Source organism: Protomyctophum bolini (genome assembly GCF_963924005.1).
Source record: "Protomyctophum bolini genome assembly, chromosome: 20".
In the NCBI taxonomy this organism is placed as follows: Eukaryota; Metazoa; Chordata; class Actinopteri; order Myctophiformes; family Myctophidae; genus Protomyctophum; species Protomyctophum bolini.
Window position 1 is genome coordinate 19,560,566 of NC_137881.1, and position 24,180 is coordinate 19,584,745.

General features: G+C 45.4%; 1 protein-coding gene across 9 annotated transcripts in view; it reads right to left on the minus strand.

Moving 5' to 3' along the window:
- Positions 1-514: 514 nt before the first annotated feature.
- The window catches only part of chd3 (chromodomain helicase DNA binding protein 3), a gene marked incomplete at its 3' end in the record, with an annotated part of 71,555 nt that continues 47,889 nt past the window's right edge, over positions 515-24,180 (minus strand). For 4 of the 9 annotated variants that reach the window (XM_080792800.1, XM_080792803.1, XM_080792802.1 and 1 more), the window contains 6 exons: positions 23,621-23,729; positions 21,668-21,800; positions 18,537-18,732; positions 17,256-17,440; positions 16,674-16,803; positions 13,883-14,214 (listed from right to left, as the gene is read on the minus strand). In XM_080792800.1, coding sequence (XP_080648926.1) covers positions 13,883-14,214; positions 16,674-16,803; positions 17,256-17,440; positions 18,537-18,732; positions 21,668-21,800; positions 23,621-23,729 — 1,085 coding nt within the window. Of the gene's footprint in view, positions 2,363-13,882; positions 14,215-16,673; positions 16,804-17,255; positions 17,441-18,536; positions 18,733-21,667; positions 21,801-23,620; positions 23,730-24,180 lie in introns of those variants that run through there. The other 5 variants (XM_080792806.1, XM_080792807.1, XM_080792801.1 and 2 more) reach the window with 3 other exon arrangements.

Here is a 24,180-nt window from a genome sequence, read left to right on the forward strand (position 1 = left end):
GCCAGTACATACACTCTGTTCCTGAGGTGTTCCGTGTTCGTGTTCCTGTCTTCTCCGTGAGTCTCTGTGAGATTATGGTAAACTGTTTTGGACATTACTATCTTAGCCTCGTGTAAGGTTTGCTTTTTGAACTGTTTTGCATCCCTGCTTTGAGTGTGAACAGTTTAGCGTTTGTGTCCCTGAGTTCTGCTTGCAACTTGTTGTATTGTTGTGTAAGCTTACCTTTTTTGGAATTAATAAAGAGTTTATTTGAACTTCTCTGCTTGTGGCTCTGCGCTTGGGTTCTGTCTCCTGCCTATCGTGACAGAATGTACTGGCAATGTTTGTGTGGAATGAGTCCAGTCTTATGGGGAGCAGGATGATTGGAGAAGTGTCCTCAGGTGTGAAAGGGGCATGGCACTGTGGGGATAATGAGGGAGTGTGAGCAGGTGTGTGGCAAGGACTGAGAGTGGGAATGTAATGTGGGAGTGGTTGACATGGGGACATGGTCTGTAGGGCGCCAGACCATGACAGGCTGAGCAGTTTAAATAGGCAAAGAATGTCACAGAATTCGTAGAAAGAAAGAGGAACTCTGAAAATAAACAATAAAAAAAAAGAACGGAAGAGGAAACACGTGAGGGAAAAGGACAACAGGGTGGATACCACGAGGAGTGTTGAGGGTGATCGATATTTCTTTTAATAACACTGATATGCTTATGAAAGGTTAAACATTCATAGGTTTTTTTTGTTTTGAATAGTTTTGTTTTGAAAAATAGCCATGTTATCATCGTGAGACGTCTCCGAAGCGAGCATTACACCTTTCAGCTGTAAAATACCTCAAAGCACGGTAAAATCCTCAGTGTTAACTGAAAAACAGGGTCCACTCTCAGAGTTAAATTAATGCTGAGGATTTCAGAATTTTAGCGCATAATATGCGCTAAAATTCATTTTAGTTCACATAGCCTATTATGTGAACTAAAACGAACCACTTCCGTCGTTAGAGGGAAGCCAACACTGTAATTTAATTTAAAAAAAAAGAAAATAAAAAGATTCTACTCGTTACATTTTAACATCTTAGTCGTTATAACTTGACATGTACCATCGAAGGAGAAAAGGAAAGGAGGAACACCGTGAAATCCACAGTGTTATAACTCAAGTTCAAGGTCAGTACGTGCTCCTTTCGACATTGGAAAAACCTTACGTTGCGGACGGGCTTTCTGAAATAGTTTGGCATACCTGCCATAAAAAAAATGTAGTTATCATCACCTCCCTTTCCAGAAAAAGTGTAGATGTCAGAGCACGTATTGAGCTTTAAAATGAGCACTGAGGATTTTACTGTGAAGGCCAATAACTTGACCCAGAGCCTGCTTGGACAGACAAACGGACCTTTTCTTCTCTCTGAGAGATCGAAACCGCAATAAAAACCACTGTAGGCGCAGCTCGATACAAAAAAACGTTTCTCTTCTCTTTTCTACTATCACTTTCCACGAGACAGCGTTGTTCTGACGAGAGCATGCTTCAGTGGAGGGAGGGCTACGCTCATTTACGCGTAGTTGCGGGCCAGTGTCACACAACCTCACACAAATCAGGCTTCAGAGTGGCCTGTCGTTGAAATGGTTTCACATGCAGCTTCCTGTAAGTGGCTGTGGTGGACGGGTGGCTGGGGTGGGGTCAAAGGTCATACGGTCATGATCTGAATAGTTCTAGAAGGCTGTAGAAGGTTCAGGGATTGAGGTTCCGTAAGCTCTGTGTGTGTGTGTGTGTGTGTGTGCGTGCGTGCGCATGCAACAGGGCGCGTTCATGTATAGAATCTGTAGATATAACGTTTGCGAACTCAACAGAATATAGTTTGAGAAGTAAACTTGTCATAGAAGGTGTAACAATGACTTCTGCTGTATATGTGTGTGAGAGCATACCTGTGTGTGTGTGTGTGTGTACTTTCAACACTTTTGTCCACTTGGAGCCTCTACAAATATTAATGGGTACTAGTCCCACAGTCAGTCAGCGATATATTTTAACACTGCATTCCTGGTATGCTGTTGGTATAAGACCGTTTTCAGATACTGCCACTTACCGGGCCAACTCTAAATATGGAGACATATTTAAGAATGTATTTTTAGCATATGGGTTTTTATTGTCTGTGAGGTGTGCGTGTAAGTACATATACTCAGCTGTGAGAGTGTGTGTGTGTGCGTGTGTGTGTGTGTGTGTGTGTGTGTGTGTGTGTACATGCGTTATAGAGATGAAGAGAGTTCTGGCAGAGGGAGCGTGAGCGTAAATCAGTCGTCGATACAGATGACCTCCCCGCTGCGCTGTTCCCGTCTGCCGAGGAGCAGTTCCGCCTCCCTCTCCTTCTTCACAGACATGGGAGGACCGTTCAGCACTGCAGAGAGGAGAGAGAGGGGGGGGGGGGGTAAAGAGAGAGTGGGGGAGAGAGAAAGACAGAGAACGAGAGAGAGAGGGAGAGAGAGCCACCCGGGTTTGGGGTCGTCAGTTCACCATCAGGTCACTCCAGAAGAACAGATCAAAGTTAAAGCCACGATCCATGCGATTACGACGAAACACATAACTGCGTTGCTGTCATTTATTTATTTATGGCCTGGATCAGGTTTTTTAATACAATAATTGGTTTCTTGCGAAACGTAAACCGTATGTCAAACTGAACTGTAAACCTAAAAGTTCATCAAGACCCCCCCCCCCCCCCCCCCCCCCAGGGGTCAATTCAGGTGCACTTAGTTCACTCTGGAAAGGGAGCTGAAACTACCGTTCATATGGTAGGAATAAAACAAGAATGGCTTTGTTGTTGTGCACATTGGGTGGTGTAGTCTGTAGTGTAAAAACCTGTCTGTTTGCTTTTTAGGAAACCCAAGCCTCGAGATATGCACGCATCAATACTCGTACATTATGTAAACACACAGACGAGATGCTGCGTGTGGAGTCTGTGGCCACAAGCGCGCAGGCAGGCACGCACACAAATACACACACACACACACACACACACACACCCAGACACACACGCACCGCAATTACAAACATCTTTCCCAGAACAAAAATATGCCCACGATGAATCCACAAATATTACCACTGATAAACCTCGTTTATGTGTTTAAACTGTAAACACACAAGTGTTTAGTAAGTGTTACTGGAAAGGGGCTTAATTATCCGCATTTAGCTTTGTTTGTGGCAAGTGGTGTGTGTGTGGGTGTGTGTGTGTGTGTGTGTGTGTGTGTGTGTGTGTGTGTGTGTGTGTGTGTGTGTGTGTGTGTGTGTGTGTGTGTGTGTGTGTGTGTGTGGGCTTCAAGCCATGGCCTAGAGCCAGAGGTGGACAATGAAAATGAAAGCAGCACCTGATCCTTGTTAAAATGTACCTCTTGGTAATGGGTTTGATGATGGCCCACAGGGGGGTCTGGAAAACTGGGAAGCTTAACAATATTTAATCTTGGTTGCGCTTTCACCACCAGAAATAGCCAATCTATAAGCTCACAACATGTAGCTCCTACGACGCATTGTGAGCTTGTAGATCGGCAATTTCTGTGCGAGTGATCGACACCGGCATGCGGCTAAGTTGATTGAGTTCATTTGGATCCCCCCATTAGCTGATGCGTAACAGCTAGTCTAATCTCCCTGGGGTCCCCCGAGTGTAAAATCTCCGTTCCAAAAACGGCTACTAGGCTACAGCAAACAGGAAGATGACAAACAACCGAATGACCAACGGCACCTGCCGTCTGCAATGGTAGGATTTTTGTTTGTTTTCAATTCTCTCGCTCTTTTTTTCTTGGTGCTTCCCAGAAGAGACATAAAAAAAGCAGCGTGGTCATGTGATGATTTGTGGGCCAATCATCATCTGTGTTGGAGAGCTGTTCCGCACTGCGTTCAATTAACACACATGAACATCTGGCAGTCTGCTACAAAGGCCTTCCGTGACCTTCTTTTTAATGAGCAACCTTGCATAATACAGTAACAGTACATTACAGAATGTCAGAGTATCGTGTTCCATATAGCTTGTTTACAGTAATGATAAAATCATAGAAAATTTATGCAAAAACCATTAGCTTGGAGGCAGTGGGGCTGGCAATGAATATAAGCAAACACGCACACGCGCACACGCGCACACACACACACACACACACACACACACACACACACAATGACTTATGAAACGTCAGTGAAATCAAATTGGGGACACAGATTTTGTCCCCAATTTGACATGCCGACCCCAATCAACTGGTTTCATTTGTCGGCAGATGCATGCACACACGCTTTCTTTCTCTCTCTCTCTCTCTCTCTCTCTCTCTCTCTCTCTCTCTCACACACACACTCACTCACGGCCTTGAACTTCTGCTCATATATTGGTGTGCTATCATTAAATTGCTCGGGGAGTGAAGCTAGGAGTTCAGTGTTCCTTCCAAAACACATCCAGGAATAGCCAGACTTCCAGAGTACTTCTGTTGCTCCTGCCCAGGGGAAACATAAATTGTCATAACACCCCAGTACAGATCAAAGCTGTGATAAGCAGTGTGGAGTAGCATGGGGGGGCAGTGGTAAAGCGGTGACTTCTACCATTGCAGCTGTGTGTGTGTGTGTGTATATGTGTGTGTGTGTGTGTGTGTGTGTGTGTGTGTGTGTGTGTGTGTGTGTGTGTGTGTGTGTGTGTGTGTGTGTGTCACACACGCACAGCCAGAGAGAGGAACCAAGGGAAAACTAATGGCATCTGGCCAGTGGAGGCCAACACAGGGAAAGGGGGAAAGAGAGAGAGAGAGAGAGAGAGAGAGAGAGAGAGTATGTGGGGGAGAGAGGAGACCCGATCTGATAAGTCACTGTACAAATAGAGCTAAAGACTTGCTGAAAGAGCAAAGAGAGAGATCAGGGTGGATGGTGGAGACAGAGATGCAGAAAGGGGGAAATGAGAGAAATAAAAGCTTGAAAAGACTGAAGAATGAGAAGAAGTCAAAACAAACAAAAAGGGAAAATAAGCGCTGAAGGTTAAACCAGAGAGGAGTGTTATTAGAATGAGCATTTAGAACTTTGCAGAGAAAAAATCACAGTGCCCCCCCCCCCCCCCCCCCCCGGCCTTGCTTACATGTGTACCCTAAACACAGTGAGGATTTTACTGTCGCTCATACACCCCACTTCTCTTACCTAAGCCCCCCCTTGCACTCCTACTGTACCTAAACCCCCCCGCTCTGACATAAAACCCCTTCTTCCAAAGCCCCCTTTCTTGCTCTACAACCCACCTAAAGCAGTGGTTCCCAAACCTTTTTGTGTCAAGGACCCCCAAATCAACATTTATTAGGCCACGGACGCCCCATTTGAAAACATACGCCAGTGACCCCGATACGGGAGGATTTTTATGGCTGTAGCAGTGATTCCGAAACATTAATTTCATGGACCCCCAGTTTCACACGCATTAGGCATTTCTATCTCTGGTACCCCAATTTATATTGTAAAACCACTGTTAATTTAACTCTGGAGTGAGAGTGTACAAATGGACCCGTTAAACCTGCATGTACCTGTCTAAAATACTTACTTAATGTCAATGAAGTCCACACCCACAACACGAGAAGGAGTTGAACAAAACACGTCCAACCCAGATTCGGCTCAAACAAGGGATTCAATTAATTTCGCTCATATGCCCACGACCTACCAACAGCCATTAACTCACACATCGCCAGTGCCGAAAACAGTAATGGCGGAGGTGGTCGCGCGGCTCGGACTATCAACTACATAAGAGTCTTTAGAAGCATTCCTATTTTTAGATCATGGTCACGGGGAGTTGCTATTAAGCCATTAAACACAGTCGCTTTATTCATCCAGCGTGATTTGAAATGGAATACTCATAAAAAGGACTAGAAATGCTCCAGCCCCCACTTTTGTGTTTTTCAATGCATTGTGGCTATAGGGATGTCCCGATCAGGTTTTGTTCCGATCATTTGATTTTGAGATATACCGATACCGATCTTCCCTGATCCGATCTTTATATTTTTATATAACACTTATCACACTAGCAAATATCCTAATGTATGTCACTCTAGTGTAGTCTGTTGTGTGTGACTATGTGACTATACTTTTAATAGAATGACTGTCATTGTGGTTTTTTTCTTTCTATGAAAGCATGGAATCATAGCAAAATAATGATGTATTGGTTAATTAGAGTGAATACAGTTCTACAGCTTATAGTCTTAAAGAGTATCTCTCTCATTCAGAGAGAGTACTACAGACAGACACCTATGCCATCATGCATCATGCGGTGGTTGCATTTGTTTTCATAATAGGTGTCTTTCACGCCTCTGAGTGTGACTAGTCTTTGTTTGATGATCTCTGACATCTAGCATAAACACAACCTCATTGCTTATACATCTTTCTTTGAGATTTACATGATTAGACATGTCTTCCCCCCCATCTCTCTCCCCAATTCCTGTCAGACTACTGTCTGTCCCTACATAATATAATATAAAATATAAAATAAAGGCGAAAGCCACAAAAATAAAACATTAAAAACGTATTTGGCGAGGAGGGAGAGCCTCCTCGCCAAGTTATTGAGTAATGGTTTAGACAAAGCAGTGGAAGGTCCTGAAAGATACATACCGCCAGTCTTACCCAATACCCAATCTTTCTGTTTTATGCACACAAGGCTGCTGTACTTTATACCTCATACTTTAAATGCTTAGTATGAGGTATAAAGTACAGCAGCCTTGTGTTCATAAAACAGAAATATTGGGTATTGTGTAAGACTGACATTATGTATCTTTCAGGACCTTCTACTGCTTTGTCTCAACCATTACTCAATGGCTCTGCTCTCAGCCACCGCGGTGGATTATTTTGACATTTAGTTTTTTCTTTCCTTTTGAATGTTGCCACTACTGTTGGAGCAGCCATAAACTACACAGGTTCATCCTGATGTTCTGGGCATCTTTGTAATGTTAGTGTTAGTAAAAAGCAGGTGAAAGAGTAACGTTTGAGGCAGAACATCAGTCACTTTTACATTCACTGTAGTAGAAGAGGTGTGGATTTAAACCGCATATATGTCATCTCCGCCTACAGGAAATACGTTGCCTGCGACCATGAGAAACGTTTCTGAATCGGTCTATAGTGGATGTAGCATTTGGAGAAAGGAACATCAGCATGTGTGAGGAGATGCAAAATGACATCACATGGCCCATGTCAGCCACTTCGTACTATTGACTTTGGCACAAGTGGGGCTCAAAGCGCATACCTTCCGCTCACCAGTATACCAAACGATCCACACAAAATCATTAAATAGGCTACAGGCTGTCTTATACATCAGACTTTTTCATGTCAAGGACGCCCCAAATTATTATTATTTCATTTACTATGAAAACGTGCAGTCCGTCCGTCTTCCCATGTCTCCATATATGGTCACGCCTCGTGACATCACGTGACATCATCAGGGATCTCCGTTATATGGGCATATATGTAGTCGCAACGTAGGGATCAAAATACAGATAATTGACCTTGACCCCCAGAATTGAGCACATTGAGCACCACTGATATAGAAAGAGGGCCTCAGTCCTAAATGGGGTAATTTATGTGGACCCCTGGAACCCCCTAAAAGACAGACCCCACTCTGAGAAGAACCACTGTTCCACTATGGCCCCTTTTCCACCGGTTGGGAACTGGTTCAGTTATTTTTGGTTCTTAGTCCATGAGCCAGAGCTCCAAAATTGGAACGTTAATTATGAATCTAGTGGGCAAAACCAAACCTTTACAAATTGTTATTGCCATGAAACTTTGCCCCATCAATTAATAATTAATGTTCCAATTTTGGAGGTCTGGCTCATGGACTAAAAACTGGGGGGTCTATGTGAAGTGTGCAATTGGGGGGTATTTCTGTTACACATACGTAGTAACGTTAGCTCAATGATGTACAGTACTAAGCCCGTTACAGAGGCAGTCTTGGTATAGAGGTATGAGTTGGCAGCAGGCCTGCAGGTCAAATAGCATTTGCACATAACTCTTATGTTTGTTTTAACCTACATTAAGAGCAGGGATGCCAACTTTCAAAGGGGGCGAGTGTTGAGATTGGGGACGTACGTGGGGTGGAGGTGAAAGGGGACCTTATATTTATTCCACTGCAATATTGCCTCCCTCGGTTATTAATAACAGCCTTTTGACATTTTGTGTACAACATTGCTCAAAATTCTGGTTACGCATTTTGAATAGAATTTCACAACCAGATTCATTCTGCAGTGACCTTTGTTATTGTTGCAATATTGCATTCCCAAATGTGTTTTGCATAGCCATTCAATCTTCCCCTGAAACTTTGAATTATGATATCTGGTATTACAACCGACCAACCACGTACGCACGTGTGTACACACACACTCGCGCGCGCGCGCGCACACACGCACACACACACACACACACACACACACACACACACACGCACACGCACACGCACACGCAGAGAGAGCGAGAGAGAGAGAGAACAGACTCTCCCATACAGACATACTCATTGCCCACACTGCCCCACTTTTTCCTCTTACTTCCATGAAGCTTAAAGGGGAACACCACTGAATTTTGGCATTGTGCTACTCACATGATGTAGTAAGCTCTTCAGGCTGTAGTACTGAATACACACTTCAGCTCCTTCCACAAACAAGACAGAGGAGTTTGTCTCACGGTTACCATAAGCTGTGGCAGTGTTAATTTTGACAGCAAATTTAGATTTTCAGTTTTAGTCATAGTCTCTTGAATAGTTTAAAGTTTTGTTCACCTGGTGTTCCGGGTTTTAGTCGGTTAAACATCATAAGGTTTTAGTCGATTAATCTACAGTTGATTTAGTCGACTAAAATGTATTTTGGCGGGGCTTGATGCCGTCGAAATGACTGATTTTGAACTTGCTGAAAAAAGGGGATCTAACAAGCTCACAACGTGTCGCAGCGCAACGCTTTGTAAGCTTGTAAATCGGCCATTTTCTGTGTAAAATGACTTATACTGGAAATCAACGCTGCTGTGGTATCGTACTACAACACAAGCGCACATCACCAGGGAGGGGGTGGACCATAAGAGGTTACTACATCAGAATGTTTGCTGGAGTTGAGGGCACAACTTCTGTTATAGGGAACGTTGTTGTTACACATAATAGTCTTTAATATTGTCACTGTTGGATGGAAACCTTGAACATCCAAAATAGTTACTTTTAAGGAAATAGAAGGGAAAAAAAGCTTTGTTCCAATGGATCCAATGTGGTTATTATTTAGTCAAGGTCTTAGTACTTTTCATTGGTTAATGTTGATAAAACCCCACAGACAGGACTTAAAGGACCACTTCACCACTTTTCAAATTACCTTCATATAATTGGTCCCCACTCTGTCTTACCCCCTTTCCACCGGTTGGTTCCCAATGGGAACCGGTTCAGTTCCTTTTGGTTCTTAGTCCATGAGCCAGAGCTCCAAAATTGGAACGTTATGAATTGAGTGGGCAAAACACTACCTATATTATATTGTTTATAGGTTCAATATAAGTACATTTATATATGATAACCCTTCCACAGTAGTAGCTTTTTCATATTTAAATACAATAAATCATTGTCTTTGTGTAAGTAATCAACTGGGGAAGTTCCATGGTGATAACAATCTAATATAGGTATGGTTTTGCACACTCAATTCATAATTAACGTTCCAATTTTGGAGCTCTGGCTCATTTACTAAGAACCAAAAAGAACTGAACCGGTTCCCATTGGGAACCAACCGGTGGAAAAGGGGTCTCTGTGTCTTATGGGAGGGCTGTGGGCAGTTCAAAAACCCGTCCACCAGTGACATCATCGATGGGGAATACAAGCTAATAAAAACTGCAGACTTTCTATTCCTGAAAAGTTGCAATACGATAATAAAAATCTAAACATATATATTTTTTAAATCTTGTAAAATCTGCCGATGTCACTGGGAATCCTAATAAAACTCTAAACTCACTGTTGGACGGTTTCTGAACTTCCCACATCCCTCCTATGAGACACAGACTGAGTAGAAAAGAATGGTAGCCTATTTATCATGAACATTAGTGAGGACCAATTATATGAAGATAGGTTGAAAAGTGGTGAAGTGGTCCTTTAACTTTCAACCTGGCGTCCCTATTTTGGGCATGTCATTTTTTGGCAGTTCGATGTTCGACATTTTTTCAACAATAAAGAGCAAATATAGCAGATCTTCAAGCCCACAACGTGGTGCGTCATAAAAGGTTTCTGCCCAACAGCGACAATATAATAGTCGTTTATGTAAAGGTTCTGGTAAATTGTATCATGCAACAAAGTATGTCACCCATTTGCACATAGATAGACCCGTATGATTGTACAACATTCTCCTTTACATTAGCTCAAAGCTTGTGTAGTCCATATTAGTGTTGTAGTCGAGACCACCTAAAGCGAGACCAAGACAAGACCAAGACCTAGGAGGGTCGAGACCAAGACCAAGACCAATAGCGATGCGAGCCTATGGGGCCGAGACCAAGACCAAGACCAAGACCTGGAGGGTCGAGACCAAGACCAAGACCAAGACCGCTGCTAGCCTAGGGGGCCGAGACCAAGACCAAGACCAAGACCTGGAGGGTCGAGACCGAGACCAAGACCAATAGCGATGCGAGCCTATGGGGCCGAGACCAAGACCAAGACCAAGACCTGGAGGGTCGAGACCAAGACCAAGACCAAGACCGATGCGAGCCTAGGGGGCAGAGACCAAGACCTAGGAGGGTCGAGACCGAGACCAAGACTGCCGCGAGGCGAGACCGAGTCAAGACCAAGACTATTTTTCCCTCTTCCTGACGTCTCAGAGTATGATTTTCCACAAAACTTGCACTTTGCACTGTGCTTTTTCCCCCCATTATCCTTGCAAATGTAATTTTTGTGTTCCACAAAGCCAAACCTTATAACAGCTGAATTAGCCGACATCTTATTGACCAGTACATTTGTTGTTCCCCCAAATTAAACCATGTGCATTGCGCATGCACTGAATTAACCTGTGAACTGTGACCTCACCTGTCACACTGTCCGTCACTGTCAGTTTGACAGTTTCCGACCAAAACCTTTCAGATTAATGGCTATGGGCTATGGCTCACCTTCAAATTAAAACAATAGTTTATTAGTTGGTTTTGGTTGCTGCTGTTAAAGCCTTTTAGTAAATAAATCGGTAGTGAACCAACAATGTCAATGAGGCATGCATGCACGTTATACAACAAAGGATTGTTTTTATGATCGTTTTTATTATAGCCTGACAAGACATGATCACATAAGGTGGACGATGGATGGATTTTAGTTTACTTTAGGTATAGATGTAACGTCAGGTAGGTGGTGGTTCTTTACTCTTCTCATGATGAAACTAAACCGAGGCGATGCTTCATAGTTCATACATATGTCGCGGTCGCGCTGCACGGCTGCAGTGCAACGCGTTGTGATAGTTGTAGATTGGCTATTTTCAGATCAGTATTCAGATCACCGCTCAACCTCGTTTATTAAAACGACTACAGGCTACAAGTTACAACTTACAACACAAAAAGAAAGCTTGCAGTCTTGCACTGTTGGTAGAATATATTGAAATGAAAATGCCAGGCTGTATGCCGGGCGCTGCATGCGTATTGCCGTCAATGCCGTGCGTAACTCTCCGCCTCCCGGCCGACACTTTATTTATTTAAGCCCATTGCCTGAGGCTGATATAATTTCATGATAGAATGATCATAATAACATCAACATGTGCTCTTCTTTGGACCTGTATGAACGTCATGCAGCGCTGTTCTCCTTAACAGCTGTCTTTAATTCATTCATTAATCCTCTCACTCTCTCAGTCCTTGCGATCGGGTTGATATAATAGAACGTTTTGCATCTCGTCTCGAGTGGTCTCGGTGGGGGAAGAGACCCGAGACAATAAGTCCGAGACCAAGACAAGACCAAGACAAATGAGGCGCGAGACCGAGACGAGACCACAAGACAAAAAAGGCGAGAAGCGCGAGACCGAGACAAGACCAAGACAAATGAGAGGCGAGACCGAGACGAGACCACAAGACAAAAAAAGGCGAGAAGCGCGAGACCGAGACAAGACCAAGACAAATGAGGCGCGAGACCGAGACGAGACCACAAGACAAAAAAAGGCGAGAAGCGCGAGACCGAGACAAGACCGAGACTACGAAAATTTGGTCTCGAGACCGGTCTCGAGACGAGACCATGTCTCGAGAACTACAACACTAGTCCATATGCCATAGGATTGGCAGCAATATAACTTTAACCACTTGAGCCTCGGCATCTACGATATTCTGGGGGGGGGGGGGGGGGAGAAGTACAGACACAACTCAGGTAGACTCAAGTTTAGAGGGTTATTAAGTGGTTAAATTCATAAGCCGAGTGGTATTCCTCTTTAAGTGACCCCCCGCGGAAAGGTGCTACAGTATAAGATTTATATTGCAGTACATAGTACAAAGCCCAATAACAACACCACTGGTAAACTCTCGTCCCCACTGGTCAAATCTCTCAGGAGGGAAGCGTCGCCGCTGATTGTTGCCACCGGACAAAAGGCAGCAGGACAAAACCAGCTCCAGTTTCTATATTTGTGCTTCTTTACGCTTGGTTGGGCTTTGGAATGCCAGTGGGCAACAGAACAGAGTCCAAGCTGAGTAGTAGTATATTATACTATCCTTTTCTCCATTTCTCCATTCCTTTTCAGCGTTAGTTTGGATTTCAGCTGTGCGCACACAGAGCACATAAACAGAGGTCTTTGCAGGTTTGCAGGTTTTGTGTGTGTGAGCGTGTGTGTGCGTGCGTGCGTACGTATGTGCGTGTGTGAGGTCTCAAAGTTATACCAGTGCATGAGGGGGAGAGAGAGAGAAAGCGAGAGGCAGAGCAGATGAGGAGGAGTGGAGCATTGTGGAGGAATGAGGGAGTATGGCTTGGAGCAGAGGGGCAGGCTTGTCCAGTCGGTGGACAGATAAAAAATGGTTTCAGGGGTGGGGGGGTTCAGGGGGTCCAGGGGGTTCTTCAAGGAGCAGAGAGAGGGGGCCGACGGAAAAAGAATGTCGTGAGACTTGTCCAGCGAGTGAAAGGATAAAGAAAAAAGAAACAAACCCCAGATCTCCCTTTTGCATTTCTCTCTCCGTTTCGGCCCCTCGTATTTGAATTCTTGAACCGCTCTCTCTCTCCCGCTTGATTACATTAACATACTCTCTTCTCGGCTGGGCTCTTTCAGCCACTTTTTGCTCGGCCAAAATCTTTCAGATTTTTCTCTTTCTGTGTGTGTGTGTGTGTGTGTGTGTGTGTGTGTGTGTGTGTGTGGCGGGAGACAGTAGCCCCCTGTCTCTCTGCTTCCCTTTGTACTCAAGCATTTTAGTCTTGCAGGCCAGACATTTCATCTCTCTCTCTCTCTCTCTCTCTCTCCATGTCTCTTTTTCTCCCTAGCCATCATTAGTGTTTGATGTCAGGCAGCCAGCATTTCTCCTCTCACTTCTCCATTTGGATGTTTGGGCTCTTCCCTCCTCTCTGCCCTGCCAGCCTCCCCCTCCCTCCTCTCTCTCTTTTTGCTGTTGATTGCTTGTTTTCTTGTACTGGATCAAAGCACCGCTTGCATCTCTCTGTGCCTCTCCTTCCTCCTTCCCTCCCTCCCGTCCATCTGACATTTTTCATTTTTACTTCTTCAGTCCCATTTCTCCGTCTCTATGCTTTTTGCATTACATGCCTTTTAGTACTTTTTTTCCCCTCACATTCCATCAACAATGATCATCAGATTTTTCCTCTCAAAGCCTCAACTCTCCTTCCACGTGTTTCCCCTCTGACATTGTGCTAGTTCCATACACAAAGACTTGTCATCTTTTTGTCCCCCGTCGTTTTCCACCTGTCTGCCCATCCTGTGCGCGTCCGTGCGCGTGTAGCGTCTGTCCCCGCCCATGCCTTTCCCCTCCCGCCCTCCCCTCAGGGCTTCTTGGGTCGTCCGTTGCGCGGCAGGTTCTCCACGGTGTTGCTGAGACGGTACTTCACGATGATGCTGTGCACGGTGGACTTGGGCATCCGGAGCTCCTGTCCGATGGCGCCCTCCGACTTGCCGTCCTTCCACAGGTCCACCACGCGCTGCCGCTGCATCACGTCGTGCTCCTTGGTCTTTTGGCACGCGGTGGCGGCCGGCGCCACGGTGGCGCTGACTCCGTCGTTGTCGTTGTCGCCGCCGGGACCTCGCGCCGCCGCTCCCCCCGTAGTTCCTCCTCCTCCTCCCACGGCGGCCCCTGCAGCAGCAGCAGCGGCGGCTTCTGTGGGGGCAGACAAGCGGCAGACTGTAGTGGAGGTCTCTGAGTTGGGGAGGGAGGGGGGGGATGTGGAGGTGGTGCAGGTGGAGGAAGGGAGTGCCTATTATTGGCAGCACTCCTTTCGTGCGAAGAAGAGACTCCTTTCTATGGCGGGAGCAGCTCTTAGGGGGGTGACGGAGAGAGAGAGAGGCTTCCTCCAGGTGTTACCCGGCAGTAACGCGCCGCTGACACGTCAGAAACTCCCGTCTCCCACAAGGCAATTTGGGGGGTAAGCGGATCAGTGTCGAGGCGCCGTCGTCGAAGGACGCTGTGGACGCTGCATCCATCGATTCTGCATTTAAAACGGCTTGTGTGATTTTCTCATTACGTTTTCTGGTGAGTTCACAGAGTGCAGCTAAAGTAGTCGCCCCTACGGTTGAAAAGCAACATGGCAGACAAGCTTATTTTCAGACATATTTTGTGTACTCAAGAGTGGGGGCAAGACGGGAGCCAGTCTCAGGAGAGGGACTGTTGATGGAGGGAGGTTAGGGGGGGTCAGAAAATCAGAGGATTTTTGTTGTTTTACAATTCTGTCTGTTTCTGTCTCTCTCTCTCTTCCTCTCGCTCTCTCCCTCTTTGGCTCAGTCTAAAAAGGGGTCACTAACCACCGCGACCCCCAATCAAGACCACAAATGTGGCCCCATTCGCTGAATACTTATGGCCTGCCCAGGGTTCAGTGTGTTCAAACTGTGCACAGCTCGGCTCAGCTGTGTTCAAGCTCGCCGCAATGAAGCCAGGCCTCTGCAACACCCACGGAGCAACACAAACTAGCGAGCGACTATTTCTGAAACGCCAGCGTTCGGGGCCCAGCCCTCGTCTAGTTCACAAGTCGCAACACGACGTTTACACAACCGAGCTCCTCTGAGGTTTCTGTCCCTCTCAAAATACCTTGGTACAAAGTCCTCTTGGCCCCAGTGTTTTCTTGGCACAGACCGAAGCAGACGGACTTGCGCATAATGACATTTTCAGAGCGAGCCTAGCTCCCCCAAAATGCAATGCCTTTGACAGATGCTTCAGTCTACAATTACATAAATCAAGATGTACTCCATACGAGTCACAGGCACGAGAACTGGGAGAGCTGGGTGTTGTGGTTTTTCTGGGGCATTACCAGTAGGGAATATCAGGTTTTACTAGTTATCTTCCGCCACATCTCTCGCTATCTAAACGTCTCGGAACACGAATACACACGTCGAGCAGAGAGAGTGTCTGGCGAGCATATGCTGTCACAGAAGTGATTATGAGAAAATAAATTCAACTCGCTGCCAACGTGCATTGAAAGACTGCAGGCGGTGGGTGTTGGGAGAACGGGGGCCAAAGCAACAAAATACATGGAGATTTTAAGATTTCAATTAAAAAGCACTTAGTAATGGATGGACGTAATGGATGCTACAATAATAATACTTCACCACAAGGGAACACAAAAAAAAGAACATATTCCTCAGACATTTTTTGATAGCGCTCCAGATGCTGCGTTATTGTTGCACAACATGTCATTACTGCCGAGTTGAATATTGAGGCTTTGAGTTTAGACTTGTTAAGGGATGAAAACCCTGAATATAGCCACATGGTGCAGCGTATTCTTTTATTTTTAGGAATGTCTATTTCAAGGTGCCTTGCTGGTAACCTCAACAAAAACATTTGCTATAGATGTCTTCCTCTCTGTTTATTAATAAAGTGCTTCCAAAAATCCAACCGATAATAAATAGATAAGAAGATAAGGTTTAAGAAAATATAAAGTTACACTGCAGAATGCACGCACACACACACACACACACACACACACACACACACACACACACACACACACACACACACACACACACACACGCACACACACACACACACACACACACAGCAGAGGGATTCTAAGAGTCAGCACTCCCTCTGATAATCCCCAAGAGCATTTCATTTTCGTACTTTTTGTCGTTTTCCAGTAAATCCTCACAACAAAATCACCATATATAGGCAGAATACTTCAAGGAATGTCTTTAAATGGGAACAGAATTTGGACGGTTTTTGACCATCATCTAGCACACGTTGCCAAAGCAATGAAATCCTGCTTACTGTACAGCCAACTTGCCTCACTTGATACAGATCAAATCAAGCAGCATAACATTATCCATAATGTATATCCCACACACACACACACACACACACACACACACACACACACACACACACACACACACACACACACACACACACACACACACACACACACACACACACACACACACACACACACACACACACACACACACACAGTAGCACTTTGCAGAAGCTATATTAACTGACAGATAGTATTTATTCAAAATTTCACTAGAGGAACATTCCTAGAAACTGCAATTAATAATGTTTAGCAAATTGTGAGGGCGTGCCGTGTTACCGTGGTGCGGTTTGATGCTGCTGTGCACAACACTGACCTGATATGAAGGACCCAGGGGGCATCTGACTGTAGTTGGCTCCGCCCATGTGGAGGGCACCCGGAGGGGGGGCGGGGGTGAAGATGGCTCCGTAGCTCTGAGGGGCGACGTAGGGTCCAGGAGGGACGGGCTGCAGGGGTGAAAGAGTGTGAGAGAGTGGATGGGGGGGGGGGGGGGGGAGAAGAGAGAGAGATGGCGAGAGAGAGGGGGGGAGGTAGAGAAAGAGGGTGAGAGAGAGAGAGAGAGAAAGAGAGAGGACAGAGAGAGAGAGAGAGAGAGAGAAATTATTTAGTGTTTGTTTTAGTTGGCAGCAGTGAGCCAATGCCATTGTTGTTCTGTAATTTTCACATGAAAAACAAAGAAAATAAAAACAGGGAGATCTCATATGGCGTCATTCGTTATAAAGCCACCTGCTTCTCGTGTAAGTTACTGGGCCAATCAGGTGCTGATGGCCACACGCAGGTGGCGAGCTATTGGGAAATATAATTAACAAGCAATCGTTTGTTTTCTCCAGTGCAGCTGGCTACGTTTGGTGTGTGTGTGCGCGTGTGTGTGTGTGTGTGTGTGTGTGTTTGTACGCACGTGCATGGGTTTAAAGCTAACCGGGGTTGCGTGTGTCTCTGTGCCCTTGCTGGCCAGCCGGCTGAGGATGCTCCTCTCGGACATCTGAAGGCGTGCGGTGATGGGAGGGACTCGGGACAGCGTGGCCGGCAGCCTGGTGACGTCTGCCTTCATGTCGCTCAGTAGGTCCTCCAGCTGGTTCAACACTGTCATTACACACGACAAACAACCACGGAAGAAAGAAAGAAACGCACTGTGTAATTGGCTCACTGGAAACACTCTTCTACACCAGTGGGTCTCATAAGGGTGTTAACAACTTAAGTGCACAAATGGAACCAAATGGACGCTTATGGGTCCTTTTGGTTCCATTTGTTACACTCCCAGAGTTATGGGGGTCCTTGAAATAAAAAAGTTTGAGACCAAGTCGTGCCTGGATGAGAGCCTCCATAGCAGTTTCCCAATTTTCATCCCAAGACATTTCCTAAAAAAGAAAGAAACTATAATTAAGAAGTAGTGAAATTAGCCGATCTACAGGCTCACAGCGCTCGCGAGAAGTGCCACGGTGTGCGCTTGTAGATCTGCTATTTTCACTAGTTTGGGTCCTGGCAAAAAAGGTCTTAATTTCTCCTTTGGGTCTCAACCCCGAAAGGTTTGGGAACCGAACCGCCGCTGCTCTACCTACCCCTTATCCTAACACAGTGAGATGTATCACTTTGCAGAGAGAACACCAACGTTGGTTATTATATTGGTGAAGACAGCCATGGGCATACACTGGCGGCGTGTCATATCGGTGTGCGGCGAAACGCAGGAACCGAGTGCATTATCGTCTCGAGGAAAACAAAATATAAACATGGCAGAGCGTGCCAGGCAGTGAGCGAGGGAGTGTTTGGAGCTATCTGTTAACACTGGCGTAAGCTTATCCGTGTGGCTTTGTGAGAAGCCAGCTCCTGGCAGAGCAACATGGAGCCTGCAACAAGACAGTCTCTCTCTTTCCCTCCGTTCCCTCTATATCTCTCTCTCTCTCTGTTTATCTCTCTCCCTTTCTCTTTCACCCACATGCCCAATAAATACGCACCAGTCGCCCGCGGCGTACTGCATATTGCCACAGAACCGAACGCATAGCTACATGTCCACACATGTGCATGAGAAGTGACTACACACTTGGCATAAGTGCCAACGCCTCTTCACCAACTCCACCCTTCTGGACCATTGTACACCGCCCCTGTGCACACATGCACGCACGCAAGTGTGAGCGTGCGCACAGACACACACACACACACACACACCTCCCCAACTACTCACCCTTGTGCAGGACGGCGTTGGCCGGCTTGTTCCCAGCCAAGGACTCCTTGCTGAGGTGCTGATGCGACTCGGCGAGACACTCCATCTCGGCAAAGCGGGCGTTGAGCGCCATGGCCGGGTGGCTGGGGTCCTGCGTCATGTTCAGGTAGGCTGCCCGTCGCAGCTGTTCCTCAATCACCAGGGCCTGCTCCAGCAGCTGGAGGACAGGCGGAAGGACAGGTGGGTGAGTTGGACGGGGAAGGATGGACGGAGCCATGCAGGGTCCGTGACCCCCCCCGTGGGGAGACGTTTGGGTAGAGGATTTAGGACGTGACGGGGAGACAAAAAAAACAAAAACTAAAAAGGTTCCACGAAAGCCGGGAACATTATAAGCACACAAATTGAATCGAAAGATTGAAAGATTGAGGCCAGGCTAGTTTTCTTTTCCCCCTTATCTTACTTCTTTGAAGTTTGTTGCACCCTCTTCTTCTTCTCCTAAACATTAGGGCTGTTAATTTGAGTTCATTCGTTCCTCTGTCATCATTCCACCATGAAACGCTAGTCTCCTGCTTTTTCTTTAACGTTTAATCAAATCAATGTCTTGGTTGGCATGATTACAGCAATGCGTTCTTTGGGCCAACACAAGCTTCCAACCGTGATAACATTTGGCGTGTGTGTGTGTGTGTGTGTGTGTGTGTGTGTGTGTGTGTGTGTGTGTGTGTGTGTGTGTCCGTGCGTGTCTGCGTGTAACTGTAAAGCATGGTAGCTAGAGAGAGAGGTCATTTGAGTTAGACACAGCTACCGACATGAACTCAACTAATTCTGCTTTAGGAATATCTGAGTCCAAGTACTTTCATCTTTTTTGCGGTTTTATTTATGTTTGTGCCAATGTTGACGGTAGATCTAGATAGATGATACACACAGTCTTAAAAATAGACACGATGAGAATGAACAAGAAGGGGGAATATGAGAGAGAGAGAGAGAGAGAGAGAGAGACAGAGAGAGATAAATGAGGATGTTGCGGTCAGGATCTGAAACATGTGAGCCAGTCAAAAACAGGATGAGGGCCGTTTCGGAAACGCAGTGGTCAGCAGTAGCAACCACGGCAATATCTGGGTCTTGGGGCAGCTGTCACCCAACACAGGTCATATGTTCTATAAGGATGTGCTGCCCATGTGGAGAGGCCTGTCTATTCTGGTCAGGGAGCAGGGATTACTCTCCATGTCAGTGGTTCTCAAAGAAGGGACCGGAGACCCCACTTTAGGGGGTCCATTTGTAGTACGATAAACTAAATAACTATACAAGCATCCATACTGATGAAGAAGGTACATTCTGTAAAGCAGTGGTTCTCAAACTTTTTCATGTCAAGGACGCCCAAATTGACGCATTAGCCTGCTGACCCCCCTTTTGAAAATATATGCCAAGGACCTCCATAATCACTTAGCCCCCTAGCATTTATTGAAAAATTAGGATTTAATTCACGCCAGCATTTGAACATAAGTGAACATAATCTAGGAAGCTGAACGGAGCCTGGACAGGCCTTGTTTACAATATGAATCCAAACCGGAGCTCTGGAGAGCTCCACATCGTCGGCTCTGTGCCGTCAAAGAAACGTTGTTTTGACCAGAAAAGCCATCTGGGACAAGGAATAGGAGATGCAGGCGATTGAAAGAAACAGATAGAATGGATTATTATGGCGACAACGATCTAAGATGGGCGATCCAGTGCTGTGACAACACAGATAGCTAACCGGCTAACGTAAGTAGCATTATGGCTAGATCGATCGAATGCACTATAAAAGCGCAATTGCCATTAATCAACGGCAATGGCTTCAATTGACCTACATCTACGGCAATGGCGCTGAAAGAAATAAGAGAAGGTTTTTATGGCTCTAGCAGTAATTCTCAACCAGTTTAATTTCAAGGACCCCCGGGTTTGACCTGAATTAGGCTACGGTCCCCCATTTAATGGCATTTCTATCTCTGGGACCCCAATGTATATTGTAAAATCAAAGTTAATTTAACTCTGATAGTGTTACACTGAGTTACAGACCCATAAGGGTCCATTTGGTTCCTAATTAGCATTTAGCTGGGGACCCCTGGAACTCTCTCAAGGACCTCTAGGGGTCCCCGGACCCCACTTTGGGAACCAATGCTGTAAACAGTGGCACAAACGTGCTCCACAGTCCAGCTATATGTGTGTGAGCCCGAGTCAGAAAACACATGAAGCGGGGGAGGGGGAGAATAGGATATTGGATAATCTGACTGAAGGGACCACTGTTCTTCATGACGTAACTAAAGTACGTTTCAAGGTTGGTATAAGGTCAATAACGGGTCTAAAGGATTTAGAATAGCCGAGAGCTCTAGAACTCAGAGCAGCAGTCGTACCCAGACAGCAGAGAGCTCTAGAACTCAGAGCAGCAGTCGTACCCAGACAGAGAGCTCTAGGACTCAGAGCAGCAGTCGTACCCAGACAGAGAGCTCTAGAACTCAGAGCAGCAGTCGTACCAGAAGTGGTGATTGCATCTCATGGCGCGCTCTGCTTGCGCACAAGTTTGTGTGCAAAGGGCAAGTTGGCAGCTCAACAGAGTGCATTTCTAGCTAAGAGAGAGAGAGAGAGAGAGGAGGGGAGTTGCACCACTCAGTTCACACGGGTGTGATTTTTGTTCCACTGCTTGGCATGCTGTGCCATCGTTTACTTAGAAAGCCATCATTTACACCAAATCTATACTTCCAGAACCGAGATGCCATGAAATACCGGGGGTCTTCAGCATAGTAAATTGATGACTTTTTGATGCCTTTTTAATATCATGAAAATGAACCCTAAAACCGACCCATCAAGTTGTGTGATGAGGTTCTGCTAGAAAAATAGTGCCCTGGGAAAATCTAATTTATGGGACCTCTGAAACCTTGAGACTATTAATCTCTGTTTACAATGTCTTGCGCCATGAATTGAAAATAATTCAATTTGAGATATTTCATGACCTTTGAAGGACCCAGAGGAAGGCAAAGCAAAGCAACACTGGAACATGGAAGTTTTAATAATGTCTTTTGGGGTTGCGTGGGATAGCCTGGCTATGATTAAATCTCCTCGAGACTTGTGTGGTTCAGCGTCGAGTCAAGGTTTAGGCGAGGTTATGACTCCTGGCCTACCTTAAATCGTCTGGCGAGGAACTTGTTCTTCATTTCCAGGAAGTTGCCCTTGTTGGCCTGCGACTTGAAAGGCTCGTTCACGATGGCAAACTGGGGGTCATTCTGGATGTCCTGCCACCGAGCGTAGCCATGACTGTCAAGTCAAGGTCAAGGGTCAACAGAAAAGCATGGGAGTTTGGAGGCTAGACAGACTGAAATATAATAGATCACTAGTCCCTAATGGTAATCATTAATGCACTGAAGCTACAAGGGTTGGGGTGGGGCCTGGGTGCAACTAGAATTCAAATCAGAGTAGTGATGTTTAACTTGCTGCTGGCAAAAATGGAGCTCAAGTCATAACAGTATATGAAGATTATAAACATCTGCAATCAAATGAATTCTGTCTGCGTTCTAAATGCGAGACTAGTCTCGACAACTTAAGATGTCAACAAGTTTTAGAAGAATACATTAGTGAATGTGGAAAATATTTAAGATGTCACTCATTTGTAGATGGAATGGGGGAGTCCATCTGTCTATGGCGGCTTTGTGTGCATTCGAGGCTTTCAGTTGCAGATGTTAGCGTGTTTGGACTTTGGAGATGCTGGGGTGGTGAGGGTCTGGTTGGTGGGACGTGGGCAGTTGGGTCCTGACTTCTTCTAAAAGGTCTTTAGAAGAATAAACGATAATAGCATCAAGCTATTCATATAATTGATGCCTCATTCATACAGGTTGATGCTTTAATTTGCAGTGAAAAATCAACCTTGTTTAAACAGTATGGATGTCCTGTATGGATGTACTTGTCTTGTTGTGACACAAACACTTGTTTTTTTTAAGCACACCTGTGTGAAGTGAGGGGCGATTTTATCATCGTTACATCATCATCTCATTCCGACCAATCAGAATTTGCGGCCTCACCTTCAATGTCTTCAATGTTTGAGTTACGCAAATGTTTGTGTTTACACGAACGCTCACAATTGTCCATTCACTGTCAATGGGATTTAATGTTTGTGTTAGGACAAAGTTTGTGCACATACACCAAAAGCTGGACCTCAAAAAAAGAAAATGCGGTGAATGAATTACAGAGGGGCAAGGGGGGAGGGCAGTGTGTGTAAGGGCCTTTAGAAGAAAAAAATGGTTGCGTTTGTTTTTTCTTTTCTTTTTTTGTGGTTTTTGTTTGTTGTTTGTGGTCCTTTGGTCTGTTTTGTGTTTCAAGACTGGTCTATATGATTTGAATAGTATTCGTCAGAACTTTGTCGTCTTGCTGTCCTTTGTGCACAAGAGAAAAAAAAACATACAAAAAGTCTTATAGTCTTGACAGCACTGTGTCCACTTTTGGAGTCTAAAAAGGAAGGAAAATGCACCTCAGGAGTTTGACCACTTCAAAGCATTATGCTGTGTAGCAACAGTCTGGGACGTTTCATTCCCCAACTATAGCCATTAGCCAGATGGAAAACTGATCTTTTATCAGTGATAAGAGATTAAGTGGCTTGCACCTGATCCAGCACACTTTCAACCAAAGCCCACAGAAAAAGAAAGAACCTTAATGATCTCTATAGTGCCGCGGGATACATTCTCACCATTTTAGAGCCTTTCATAAACAGGACAAAACAGGCAACAACGGCAAACACGACAGGCTAACGTAGATGTTTAGATTTGGCTCACCAACGTTTCTAAAAATAGACAGACGTGAATGAGAATCTACAAGTTGGGACGCGTTTTGTATCCCACTTGCTTATTTTCCCCACTTAGCCCCACCTCTCCGTGCAGAACAGAGGGTATATTTGTCTCACAGGCTCTCTATTATCTATCTCAATAAACTCTCCTGCCACACAGCGCTTAACAGTAGATACAGTTTACTATTTAGTAAGCCCATGGCTGACTTGTTGACTTATTACATTGGATTTCCCTGCCGGCCGATAGGAAAAAAAATAAACACCGTGGGGTCACCGCCTGTGCAACCGCTGTCAAGGATACAGCACGATTCCAGCCAGCAGCCAGAAGTCGTGGCGACGGTGCCAGATCTCGTTCATCTTCCCCGAGGAGATGGCGGCCCGCTCCTCGTTCTGCCAGAGAGTGTGTAGCTCTGTGGAACCAGAGCAAATGCAGGGCAAAAGAAACAAAAAATATATATATATGTACAGTATATAATATCCGTCAAGCATTGTTACAAATACACCAATGAACCATATCCCGGACTCCTAAACAGTGTTGATTTTGACAGCAAATTTAGTTTTAGTCATAGTTGCTTGAATAGTTTTCATTTAGTTTTAGTCACATTTTAGTCACCCGGAATGTTTTAGTGTTTGATATAGTCGACTAAATATCATACGATTTTAGTCGACGAAATCTACAGTGGATTTAGTCGAATAAAATGTATTGTGGCGGGCCTTGATGCCGTCGTAATGACTGATCTTACACTTGTTGCTGAACATAGCAGATCTACAAGCTCACAACACGCCACACTGCAACGCGTTGTGAGCTTGTATATCTGCTATGTTCAGCAATCAGCATGCAACCAAGTGTATATTTGTGTC